Genomic DNA, 12,119 nt, shown 5'->3' on the forward strand with positions numbered 1-12,119 from the left:
GAGCAATAGATCAGGCGGGAAGCAGAGCGGCGGATGGGGTGGGGAGCTGAAAGAGCAGCAGGTGGGGCAGGGGCCAGAGCAGCGCTCTGTGAGGGCGCGGGCTGATTTGTGGCACACCTGACAAAAGCGGGGGGAGGGGGGACACTGTATTAGTCCAGCAGAGCAGTTCAGGATGGGATGTTGGACCGGGGGTTGGGATGCCACGTGTAGCGCAGCAGTCCTGCCCGTGCGCCGGGCCGTGGTGCGGGGAGCAGCGCGGGGGCGAGTCGGCTCGCGGGCAGAGCTAGGCCCACACGGGACGGCTCCGTGGGCTGCTATCTTTGACACCCACCCCTCGGCTAGGAGGCACTTAGATCTGTGACATGGGAGCCCAGTATTTGTTCTCAAATGTCTCTTTATGTAGTGAGACAGGGTTCTTTGGGTGAATCTGATATCTTTTATTAGACCAACTTAAAGAGTTGGGGAACAATTTTTAAGCAAACTTTCGGGTTCAAAAACCCTTCATCAGGCTGAGGAAGTGTCAGCAGTTGGGGTGTGCTCTTCTTGGATGGAATGACAAGTAAACAAGCCAGGGGCTGGTATGCATGCAAGAGAGGCAGTCAGTGCAGATGTAAATTGAGGAGTCGGTGTCTTTATGTAGTGCACACTGCATTCATTGATGATGATGATTATTATTATTATGTAAGTTGATTCATGAAAGAAGTTGCAGTCCCATGCGAGGGAAAGAAAGATACGCAGTAAGTGTAAGTGGTAGGTGCTCATGAAAGTGAAGAATTTAGTAAAGTGGCTAGTGTGGAGCAAAGAAACCCCTGCTTGACTCCTTAAGTGCTGTTGTAAGGAAACATCAGTGCTTATGTCAGCCTGTGGGGCAGACCAAAGCTCCCTGAGCACTGGATTGAGAACATAGATTGCATCTACCTGGGTTCTCTTCGTTGTGTTGTGTCGTAATAGTGACACAGAAATGAGAAAACTGCATAGATACCAGTTGTGGATGTTCTAATTGTCCTAAAACGAGCATTATAAAACTAGGAAATTCAGATTTAAGATTAAACTTGAACATAAAAGCAGGAAGCTACAGATTTAGGGCACTCAAACCTCTTTTACTGCTTGTTAGTGACATTGTAAAAAAATTAAATAAAATGCCTTGAAAGTCACTGAGGTCACACTCCGAAATGCCTTGATTATAATCTGATGTTGATTATGATTAGTGTCTTCATTCATCCACTGTTATGACAAGCAGGGCCAAACCATGGCTGAAATAGTGCTAAATTTCTTAAAAGACCTATATTTAATAGAAAACAATGAATTGTAAAATTATGAAACATTATTCTAGACAAAAAAGAAAGTGCTGTAATCTTGTGGGAGTTCACTGTTTTTCCATACATAAACAGAAATTCAACTTCCTTGTTAAGGGGTAAACCTAATCTCAGCAATGGGAGCATAACTCATGGCCAATGAGAATTACTGGTAGTGGATGCTGGAAGCATCTTAATGAGAACTAACATTTTACAACCTTTTACTGATTCTCCGTGATGATGTACCTCAAAAACACATGTGCGCACGCACTGAAGATACTCTCAGTACTAGATAACCATTCAGTGGTGGCACTGATGGAAACTTTTTCGTGTGTGTATTGGTTTGAAGGCAGTTTACAGATGTATAGAGAGATTTTAAGCAACACAGGCAGAAATTTTGGTCTAATGCAGTGGTTTTCAAACTTCCTGAAGTCTCAGAAGCCTTTCATATTGCTCCTTCTGCCGCAGAAGCCCTACCTTATACTGTGAAATGGCATGGAGCCAGGCAACAGTGGTGGCACACCACCTCCCTGCCTGCTCTGCCGTTACCCCCAGTCTCTTAGGTCATCAGGGGATTCGCAATCGGGGAACCCCAGGGTTCTTCAAGACCGAGTTTGAAAACCATTTAATGCATGTAACTGAATGGTGTTGGGGGTGGAGGATGTGTGTGTTTGTAAAGGAACAGTAAAAAAAAAAAAAAAGTCAAATTGGAGCAGTCTTTACTGGTTGGGACAGCCTGCAAAATAGAAAATTCTGTGAGTAAATTAGTGCTCACCAAAGCAAAGGATTATTGCATGATGAGCTGAGCAATATAAGCAGGTGCTGCTATGGATTTAGCCTTGTTCAGACATTTATGTTTATCCGTTAGTTATGTACACTGTGAACAAAAAATATGTAACTTCAAATTCTAATCCTAACTCATCCTTTTTTCACTGTAGAGTGGGTTGGGTAAACTTCTCAGAGATGTTTAGCCATAGCCTGATGGGAAACCTTTAGAAATATATCCAGCTGAATCGTGATATGTACCAGTGCCCTAGAGGTGAGAGGCTACTGTCCTAACTACTGTATGCCTCATACTTAACATTTTCATCTGCATCTCTTTGTAGCAATTTAGGACACTGCATATGAGTTTCTGTGCAGGCAGTGAAATCAAAATCTGAGTGAACATCCCTGGAGGCCTCCTGCTAGCCTTTGCTGAAGTGTCATAATGACCCAGGGTGATTTTTAATATCTAATTTACATGATAAAAATAGCAGGATCTCCTCCACTGACCTGTTTTTTTTTTTTTTATTTCTTTGTAGTTTCAGCCTGCCTGTTCATTGTGTGCACAATGGAAACAGGAGATTTTGAATCATCACACCAACAGGCATGGAGATGTTCATTGGGGAAACTGCAAACCTTGGCTTTGGCCTTCTAATTCGTGGGAGCTTGCAAAGGTGTTTAACAATAGTAAAGTTTAACAACAGTAGTACCAGAGGCAAATTAATTTGTGGTCAGTTTGTGTCATCAGTTTATCCCTATGTCAAACTCAGTGGACTTGCATGGAAGTGTATGTTAGGGCAGGTTTTGGACCTGGGGTAAAATCTTGGTGCCACCAGACACAATGGTGAAACTGGTTCAGGATTTCATCCCTGGAGAACAGCCTGTCATGAGATTTTGTTTTTTTTTCTTGCTAAAAACTGACAGAAATAAATAGTTGCAGATTTCAAAGGCTAACTTGTGCTAATCAATGGATTCTGTGTCCAACTTGACACTCTTTTGGGTGTAATGGTTCATTGAATTTGTTTTTCCTTCATATTACATTAGAATATAGGTTGACTAAGTTTAAATCTAGGCAAATATGAAGCAAAATGTGTTAGGTTGGGCTAAAAAAATGCAACAAAAATCTAATAGGAATAGTGTTTTGTAACATTTACAAAATGTTACAAAATATATGTGCTGTAACATATAGCAGTAGTTGGTATACTGAGCAGTAAAATAACCATCAGCTGTCTACAACGTTTTCAGGCTGTGGGCCAAAATGACTCAGTTCAAGTTAACGTTAGGCACTAGGACCCAGTTGCTACTGCCACTTCTTCTCTCGGCAGCATGAAAAAAGCTCGTGCTGCTTCTCACTAACACAGTAACCACTGAGGGTGCTGACACAAGTGACATTTTGTCCTGTGATTGGCTACTGAATGCGCTCTATAGCTGTGCCCTTACAGAAGCACATGGCTGCAGAGCACTTTAAAAAGACCCAATCCTGTGACAATCTGAACTCTGATTACATGAAGGTTCAGGTGAAGATGCTCCAAAATGGAGCACTTTCATTAACTTGTGTCAGCTCAGCCTTGCTCCCAGCACTGTTTTCTGAATGGGGAAGGGGAAGGAAATGGAGGGAGCTCATTCTGGGGGTTGCCCTGCTGGTGCTGGAGGGCAGGGAGCGGGGTGGATTGGAGGCCCCCCACCTCCAATCCATTTGCCCCGCTCCCCAGCCCCAGCTGGGCAACCCCCCAGAACAAACTCCCTCCGCTTCCTTTTCCCCTTCCCATACTGAAGACAGTGGTGGGATTGGAAGGAGGAAGGGGTGGGGCTTGTGGAGAGCAGCTTCAGACTCGCAGCCACTCTAAACTGCAGCTTGATCCCCCAACCCCTGGGAGCCAACAGTGAACCTCTGTTCGGTCTGGGGGATCACTGTAACTCATGGCACTTCCTGCGAAGTGCCGCAATCCGCTGCCTGGAGCGTACAGGCTGTACAATGCAGCTCTGCCCTGGCCCTGGACTGAACTGCTCCCACCGCAAGATCCCAGTGGCTCCACAGCAGCCCCCTGCCATGCACCTTGCCAGCATGGCTGGGGCTGGTCTCCATGGCAACCCCAGCCTTGCGCTATCCCAGCGCAGCTGTGGCTGGGATCTCCATGAAGACCAGCCCCAACCATGTGGGCAGGAGCTGCTGGGAAATGGAGTTCACTGCTGGCCAGATCCAGCCCACAGGCCTGCCCCTGATTTCAGGATTGTGGCAAAAACAACTGTTTGCTTGACACGTCATTATTTAGTAAACAGAACTAGTGGATTTCTGAAAGTTAGGGAAGATTTATACAGGTGTTAAATAAGTATACAAGTATTATGTATAGTTTTGTTCGGTTTACTTTAAGTAATATGACTTCGGGAGTTAAACAGCACCTACCCTGAGATTAGGAAATCAGGTAATGGTGTATTTTTTAAAGTAAAATTTGACACATTTCTGTTTGGTAGGCCTATATGCCTCGTGGACAAACAAATATTTCTGGACCAGAGGAATGTGATGCAGTTGCACTTCTAAACCTTTTTAATTTCTGTGACCATTTCAGTAGTATCAATAAAAAGAAAATCAAAGAGGTAAAATTTCTGTGTCTTCTTTTTCTTAACTGAGTGCTGTACATCTAATATATGGTGCAAAATATTGTTACTTTTGTGACCTACTCCTGATGGTGACCCTAATGTGATATTGCTCTTTTTGCTTCTCATTCATTCTCCTCTTGAGGTGATTACATGCCGTAATGAGTTGATGCATTCTTCAGAAATGAAAGTTTCTTCTTTGTGGTTGAAAGAGTTTGGAAAGAAGATTCAGAACTTACTAAATGAATTTGAGAATGTTCCAGAGGTTGCAGCAGCTGGAACAAAGATAGAAAAGGTAAAAGAAACCCTTTTGATTTGTAGCCTTTTCCTAGAAACATGGGACTGGTAGTGACCTCTTACGTCATAAGGTCCAATCCCCTGCTATGGTAGACATCCACATTATGTAATCACATTCATAAACCGATTAGGTTCCATCTTGAAGCTACCTAAGTTGTTCACTTCCTCCCACTCCACTGGAATGCTGCTCCAGAACCTTTCTCCTCTGATGTTTAGAAAACTTCTTTCCTAAATGTATTAAGGGCACATTTCTTTTTCTTTTCTTCTCAAGATAATGTTTTCACATCTTACCCTTTAAGTTCAATCCATGATTGCCTATATTCCCTGTGCTACCGTACAGTGAACATGTGTGTACATGTATATGTAATAGACACATGCACATCATTTATAATTAGTAACCAGTATAGATCTCTTATATAAATGAACTGGTTACTTCAGGATTTCAGCTCCTTTGTTCTAACACACACAAATGATCTATCTTAGATGATCCTAAACAATGGCGTGCACAGAGGCAGCTGAAGACATGGTTCTGGCTCTCTTCATACCCTGCTAAGAGAGCCAGAACAGAGGGAGAGAAGAATGTGATTAGCACTTTCTGAAAAGCACAATGTAGGCATCCTTCTAAAGACAAAAATATAAAGTGCCTCTGCAAGCATTATTCTTCTGTATGAAAGAAATCAGTGCGGTTGCCACAGGGGTGTCTCGAAAAGAAAAATGGAAAGGGAAGGGGTCCCAGAGACAATCTTCCCATTATCTTTCCCCACTGGAATCTGAAAATCCTTGGCCTATTCTTCATTTTACATCTCCCCTTAACTGTCTTCCCTTTTGTCTTTACTTTGAAACTGACTCCAGTGTAAAGAGTTTGGCAACTGTGTATATTAAGAAGGCTTTTACAAAACTAAACTGTATTGTAATATTAAACAGTTCAGAGCCATTGTTAGTCTGTAGCCTCAGTCACGATCAGACAGGGGCTGCATCTCCTGGACACTTAGGGGTACAGCCAGCCAGGTGCCAGAAGTTATCACATTTTTATGATTAATTTTGCTTGCAGAGTTTTTACAAGTAGGTCTTAAAGGGGAGCTTGAAAGAAAGGTCAGTTGCTTTAAACAAACTCTGGAAGAGGCACCAAAACGGGCTTAAAAGCTTCTTTAAAAAAACACCACCACCACAGTCTTGATAATTAGTTTAAAAAATTGACAATGCCTTAAACTCAAAATATCATAATAATTTTCCCTTCTCCAGGCACTGAAACCCTGGTTAGTCATATCATAATCTTAGTTCAGTAAATTATAGTTATTTTCCACATAGTTTAGCATATTAATTTAAAACCACCCTATTAATGGCTGCTTAAGCCTCTTGGCATCTGGGTACACAAGGTGATGTTGCCTGGCATAAACACCCTTTACTTCTATTCCTGTCTCATCACATTGTGTGGCAGCCATGTAAACTTATTAAAGGCCTGGCTAATCTCTTCAATACTTGAAAAGAATCTACAATGCTTAATAGTAGAACAAGTAGAAACTTGTCAACATTTCCACTCCCCTTTACCTTCTAGATGTGATACATAGAGTACAGAACCTGTCATCTTGCCCAAAGCAAGGTTATTTGACCCCAGCAGTCTTTCCTGCCCAGAGCAGGGGGGGCTGGACCCAATGATCTCATGAGGTCCCTTCCAGCTGTAAACTTCTGTGAATCTATAGGCCCATATGTAAGAATCTGTTGGGGTTTCTAACCATTTATTTTGTTGTCCTTTACAAATCAAACAGCTTTTGTCATCTGATTGGGCTGTCTGTGTACCAGGGGAAGGAGATCAGCCAGATGGACTGGAAGAAGAAACAGAAGTTTACCTGACTGAGAGTCAAATACATGAAATAGAGATGGAATTAATAAGGCAGAGACTTGAAGAGATCTATCTTCTGGCAGAGGAGCAGGAGATGCTGTCTGCAGAGGTATTTTTAAAACTAAAAAACAAAAGCCAGGCTTAAAGTAGCAGCTTTCTGCAACAAATATGACTGACAAGCAGTTCCGTCTGCCAGTGATCAGAGTGCCCATGCTTAATGTAAAAAAAAAAAAAATTACTGGAGCAAGGCTTAGCTAAAAGAAGGGAGATTTCAGGTTTTCTTGTAATAAATCTGCAAACCCTCCTATGGCAACCAGCTTACTATAATAGCTAGACAGTTTTACCTAAGGGTACAGAGTGGAACTGTTGGTTGGATGTGCATTTCCAATTACGCTCATACCCCAGCTACCCACTCTCCAATGGTAACATTGAGATGTTTGAAAGTGTAAACATGTAATGTGTACAACACTGGAGTGCAACCTTTTGTGGCAGTTATGCCACAGATTAGCTCTGCACCCTTCCTGGGTGCCACTCTGATGCCTGTCCTTTTCTCAGTCTGCTGCTCTGCATTCTGCTTCTTGTCCCATCTGTTACTGTGCTGCCTGCCCTCTCCCTGATCCACCACGTCACACACACAAAGGCTGCCCATGCCAGGTGTGGCACGCATCACAGGTGGTCTATCCCTAGCATACAGTATCCACTGAATCACCCTAAACTAAGATTTAAATGTATTAGGAAAATCTGTGATATGCATTTGCTTGTGTAATCTATGTGACTCCTTTCAGCTTTAGTGGTATTACGTGCTTGTATCAAGAGTAGAACAGAGCTATTAAGCAACACTTTAAAAAGTCCCCCACCCCATCAATTCTCATATCCTTTGGTCTAAAATTATTCTCTTAATTTTGTTGTTCTATAGCCTTCAAGGACTGTAGTTACCAGAACTTCTAAAGATGCACTGTGTAAAAAGACAAAAAACAAAAAACAAAACAACAACAAAAAAGATTCTCTCACAATTTTAGAGGAAATATTTAATTATATTAAAACCCATTTCTACTTATATAACTTAAGTGGACGCTATGAGGAAATCCCATTTTTAAAAGGTTTCGTTTAAAACCATGTTTTAAAATTCCCAAATCCAATTAAGAATGCTTATTTAAAATTGGAACATCTCCCTTCCATGTTTGCAAGTCTAAACACTACCACCTCTTACTAGTTAATAACAAGGAGGCAAAGTTGACTGGCTTATTTTCATTGTCCTGTTTTTTGCATTTTCTTAATATGGTAAGGTTTTGTTAGTGGCAAAGGTGAGGGAGGATAAAAAATTACTTACTCTGATTATATCTGGAAACTTTTAAATTCTTCCTCATTCCTGTTTCAGTTATAAGAAAATGTAAGCTAGATAGCAACATAAATCTCTGCAGGAATACAGCAGTTGCAGTGTTTCTTCCTCTGTTCAGTAAATATTCTTTGCTAATACACGTAACGTAAGTACTTCTCACCTGAACTGAATATGACTTACTCCCCAGCAGCATACAAGACATGGTTGGCAGATATTTGCAGGGAGTGGAACACAGAAAGGCATTTGCCCTTTTGATCATTTCCATCTTTCATGCTGTATATTTTACTCTAATTTTGATGGAGATTTAAGATTATCTCTTTAGATACAACTTTTAAATAGTGGCTTTTTTCAAATTCATTTTTCTGTACTAGGAATCTTCTGACTCTCATCATCTTGACTACTTTGTATGACCACCCTCCTCCTTCTCCAGAACCAAATGCTTAACTGTCAAAATTTCATTTTGCACATTCCTGGTGCAGGCTGTCATCTGAGAACCTATTTTCCCCATAGAGAGCACTTTCTAACTTTTAAATGCACTTTTTTTTCCTATATGCTACATGCCAAAATGTTTCTTTTGACCAGTTTGAAAGCAAGGTGCTTGCTTTAAAAAAAAAAAAAAAAAAAAAAAAAAAAAAAAAAAAAAAAAAGGCATAAGCACAACATTAAGACTGAGATTTTGAACGCTCAGTCATAATGTTAAGATGAGAAAGATAAAAGCCACTGCAGAACAGCTCAGCATTGTAGTCCTTCTGACTTCTTCATCTGACTGGGCAACCATTTCCAGACCTTCCATCATGTATTGGGTATGTACCATTGTAAAATTTCTAGTCACTTTCCCAAAACTACCTGGTGAAGTGGTTTTAATAGGACCTCCCAAAGGAAAAATCCTTAAAACTGACCTGTTACAGTTGAGTTATAACTTTTCCATGCTGAGCACTATTAAGCAATCTGCCCTGAACTTGACTTGTTTTAGATGTTTTCCTCTATCTTTTTTGTGACTGAAGCTACACTCCCACTCACTAGCTTTTAAAAAAATAAATTAACACTTAATACTTAAGTGTCTTTCTCCATTTCCTGTTGTAAGTCTAAATAAGCAAATTTTTTTTAAAAATTAGGACATGTGGAGCTTAGAGGCTAGAAAGCAAATATCAAGTAATTGGTTCCACCAAGATGTTTTTTGTGTCTTTTGCTGCTGTCATAGAATTTGCATAGGATACAGATGGTAAAAGATTTCTTAAAGGACAACAGTGATCTGAATACAAGCTTTGAGGCAGATCTGCAGAGACTAGAAGGCCTTGAAAAAGAGATGCAGAGCCAGAAAATATCTCTAGATGAGACCAAGAAAGAAAATCCTGAGGAGGAGACAAATGAAGGCAAGTTTTGAGAAAATGTATCTTCCCTCTATAGTATGCTGCCTTGAATGTTGCAGGGAAAATTTGTAAAAAATGTTCAGAGGGTTTTGCAGGGGGTTGGGGGACTTGTTTTATCCCAAGAAAGAACTATTTTGTTTCACTGACTGGGATGCTTTACTGAGCATCTCCCAGAGAGAGGCTACAGTAATGAATGGCAGTAACTACTGTATAAGGAGGACAGTGATAGCAGAACTTCCATGTAACAAGGGCTCATCTGTTGTGACAATGAGCTGAGTATTGCAGTAGGTGGTGTGCGGGCCGGGAGTGACCCGAGCCCTTTTTCATGCTGCACGCGGGCTGTGGCCAGCAGCCCGGGCATGCTGGATCGGAGAGGGAGGGCAACGAGCTGGAATTAGGCACAAACGCTTAGCGGTAGTTTTAAAGATTGTTTACTTACACCAAAGATGGTCGTGGTGTAGGCTGGAAAACTTGCTTGAGTTGCGGTTACAGACAGGAAAGAAGAGAGGCGGACAAGAGTTCTAAACTCGTGAACTCTAGCCCAATCCGGCTGAAGGCTCTAAACATGCGAGCCCGTCGTGTCAACCGAAGAAAGTACTCGTCCGAAAGAGCTCTGAATAAACTCACACGAAGTTTGCTAGGCTTCGTGGGTCCGGTTCTTTTGCACGCAGGAAGGGATACGTCTAGGAATCTATTGGTGACGGGGAGAGGCTAGAGGCTGATCAGACCTCTGTTGCCTGCTTGAAATGTGTTGGGTCCGTAGGGATCTGCAGCGCTTAGAGATCTTCACACAGCGTGAAGTCTCCTCCTCCCGGTGTTCGTGGAGTCCTCCAACTTGGGCGGAAACCACTCAAGCTTTTTATACGGCTAGCCAGCCAATCACTAGCCGCCACGTGTGAATAATTTAGAACTGGCCAATAATGGGGCTCGAATTAGCATACAAATGGCGGGGACTCTTTGCAACGAGCATTTCTGTGCTGCAACAAAGAAATGCAACCTGCAAAGAAAGCTTCAAATTGGCGGGGAAATCTCCCTTGCACCAGGGGTCTCTTTTGCAGCAGAAAACTCCACCGTGCAAAGAAGCTGCAATTTAGCGGGAACAATTTAGCAGTGCCGAAGCACACACAAACAAAAATCACACCCTTTGGGTTGTGACAGGTGGCACTTTTAAGATTTAAGATTTCTTTAATACAGAAATGGTCACATTTAGATTAAAAGAAAAAAGATGCTAACTGTGGGGACTTGTTCAATACAATGGATAACAGGTTAAAAACAATCAAAATACTTGAATGAGAAAAAAACACAACATTTGAATGGAGCTTGACTTGTCTTTGTTTAAATATAGCTTGTCTTTTAAAGAAAATTAAGCTTGTTGCATGAAGAACAACTTCAACTGTGAAACAGCAGAGGCTACATTTTGAAGAGGCGTTCTTGTGACTGAATGATTTGTCTAAGTTTGCTTTTTGTTTGTAAGATTTGATTGTATGATTGCCCTGCATCTTGTTTTAAGGGCTGTGGTTCTCAGTGGTTTTAGACTTAAGGCACCCCTCCATAATTTTTCTGAATTTAGTGGCATCCCATTTAAAAAATAAATTTCATTTATTTTTTGACTACAGAAAAATAATAGAGGAGTTCTTCCATTGCAAAGATCTCAAAGAGACATCAAGAGGTCAGAATGTTTTGGACACTATGGATTCCTATTTGATCTCTCTGGGTTTATCTGGTGAATCATGTGTAGGTGTTTGCACACCTAACAGTGCTCATGTTGCAGTGTCTCTGCAGCACCCTCATGGCATCCTGCTTAAGAATTGCTGCTTTTGGGCCTCAAAGAATAAACTTGAAGAATGGATTGTTGTGAAATTCACTTTTTACAATTTTGAAAATTTTGTGGGCACTAGTAATTATGTTTCTTGGAAGAAGGTCTTATGCTTTTTTCAGTCCGGTAAGAAGAACTGTAACGATAGCCAGGAAGCAAATGGCAAACTTGAAAGGTTTGATACTATAGAAGTGTGGAAGACTGTGAGGGAACAGAGATGAGTCACTGATTCTGTGCTTCTCCCAATCTGTTAAAATGAAGTATGGTATTTTCTCACATAAGCACATAAGAATTGCCATTTTCTGGGTCAGAACATAGGTCCGCCTTATCCAATATCCTGTGTCTCACAGTGGTAGAGAATGGATGCTGAAAGGGAAAGTAAATTGGGGATGACCAGGTTTTTTTCCCCCACTGTTCCTCTCTCATTTCCTGCCTCCAGCATTTAAGGTCTAGGAAGTTCTAATTCAGAGGCCATATCCCTGACTGCCATGCTCATGGCCTCCGAAGATTTGTCCAGTCCCTTTTTGAATCTGGCTAAACCATCAGCTCCCACAATATCTGGTGGCAATGATTTCCACATTTTAATGACATGCTGTGTCGAAAAGAACTTCCATTCAGAGTGCCTTGAGTCTCGCCTATGACATGCCCCCAAATAAATTACACACATTAGTTCTGAAAGGCAGAGTGAAGAACAGGTTTTTCCAGAGTTATGGCTGCATAGAGCAAGAATAGAGCCTAATCTTCAGTAGGCTTTCTCCCCCTTCCTGCTTAACTACAGCTGAAACCCTAGCTACTTCTGAAGAGC

At 41.6% G+C, this 12,119-nt stretch overlaps 1 protein-coding gene across 4 annotated transcripts; it reads left to right on the forward strand.

The window, feature by feature from the left end:
* Positions 1-34: 34 nt before the first annotated feature.
* CUNHXorf38 (chromosome unknown CXorf38 homolog) lies at positions 35-11,131 on the forward strand. 4 transcript variants are annotated; one of them, XM_025205087.1, is made up of 7 exons: positions 35-61; positions 2,597-2,731; positions 4,530-4,652; positions 4,798-4,947; positions 6,716-6,898; positions 9,330-9,501; positions 10,844-11,131. In XM_025205087.1, exons 3-7 carry the CDS (start codon positions 4,536-4,538, stop codon positions 10,876-10,878), a joined length of 657 nt encoding a protein of 218 aa, XP_025060872.1. In that variant the 5' UTR covers positions 35-61; positions 2,597-2,731; positions 4,530-4,535; the 3' UTR covers positions 10,879-11,131. The 4 variants fall into 4 exon arrangements, with proteins under 4 accessions (XP_025060872.1, XP_014376022.1, XP_006015731.2 ...); XM_006015669.3 differs by lacking the exon at positions 35-61 and adding an exon at positions 712-743; XM_025205081.1 differs by lacking the exon at positions 35-61 and adding an exon at positions 2,234-2,334.
* Positions 11,132-12,119: the final 988 nt, after the last annotated feature.

The sequence above is a fragment of the Alligator sinensis genome, unplaced genomic scaffold (genome assembly GCF_000455745.1).
Source record: "Alligator sinensis unplaced genomic scaffold, ASM45574v1 scaffold243_1, whole genome shotgun sequence".
Lineage (NCBI taxonomy): Eukaryota > Metazoa > Chordata > Crocodylia > Alligatoridae > Alligator > Alligator sinensis.

Bases quoted from the DNA above. Each gene is read 5' to 3' on its own strand.
- CUNHXorf38 (XM_006015669.3), top strand. From the start codon at position 714: ATGCGAGGGAAAGAAAGATACGCAGTAAGT. The intron at 744-2,596 runs GTAAGTGGTAGG...ATTTCTTTGTAG, and splicing joins AAGAAAGATACGCAGTAAGT to TTTCAGCCTGCCTGTTCATT. The intron at 4,948-6,715 runs GTAAAAGAAACC...CAAATCAAACAG, and splicing joins CTGGAACAAAGATAGAAAAG to CTTTTGTCATCTGATTGGGC.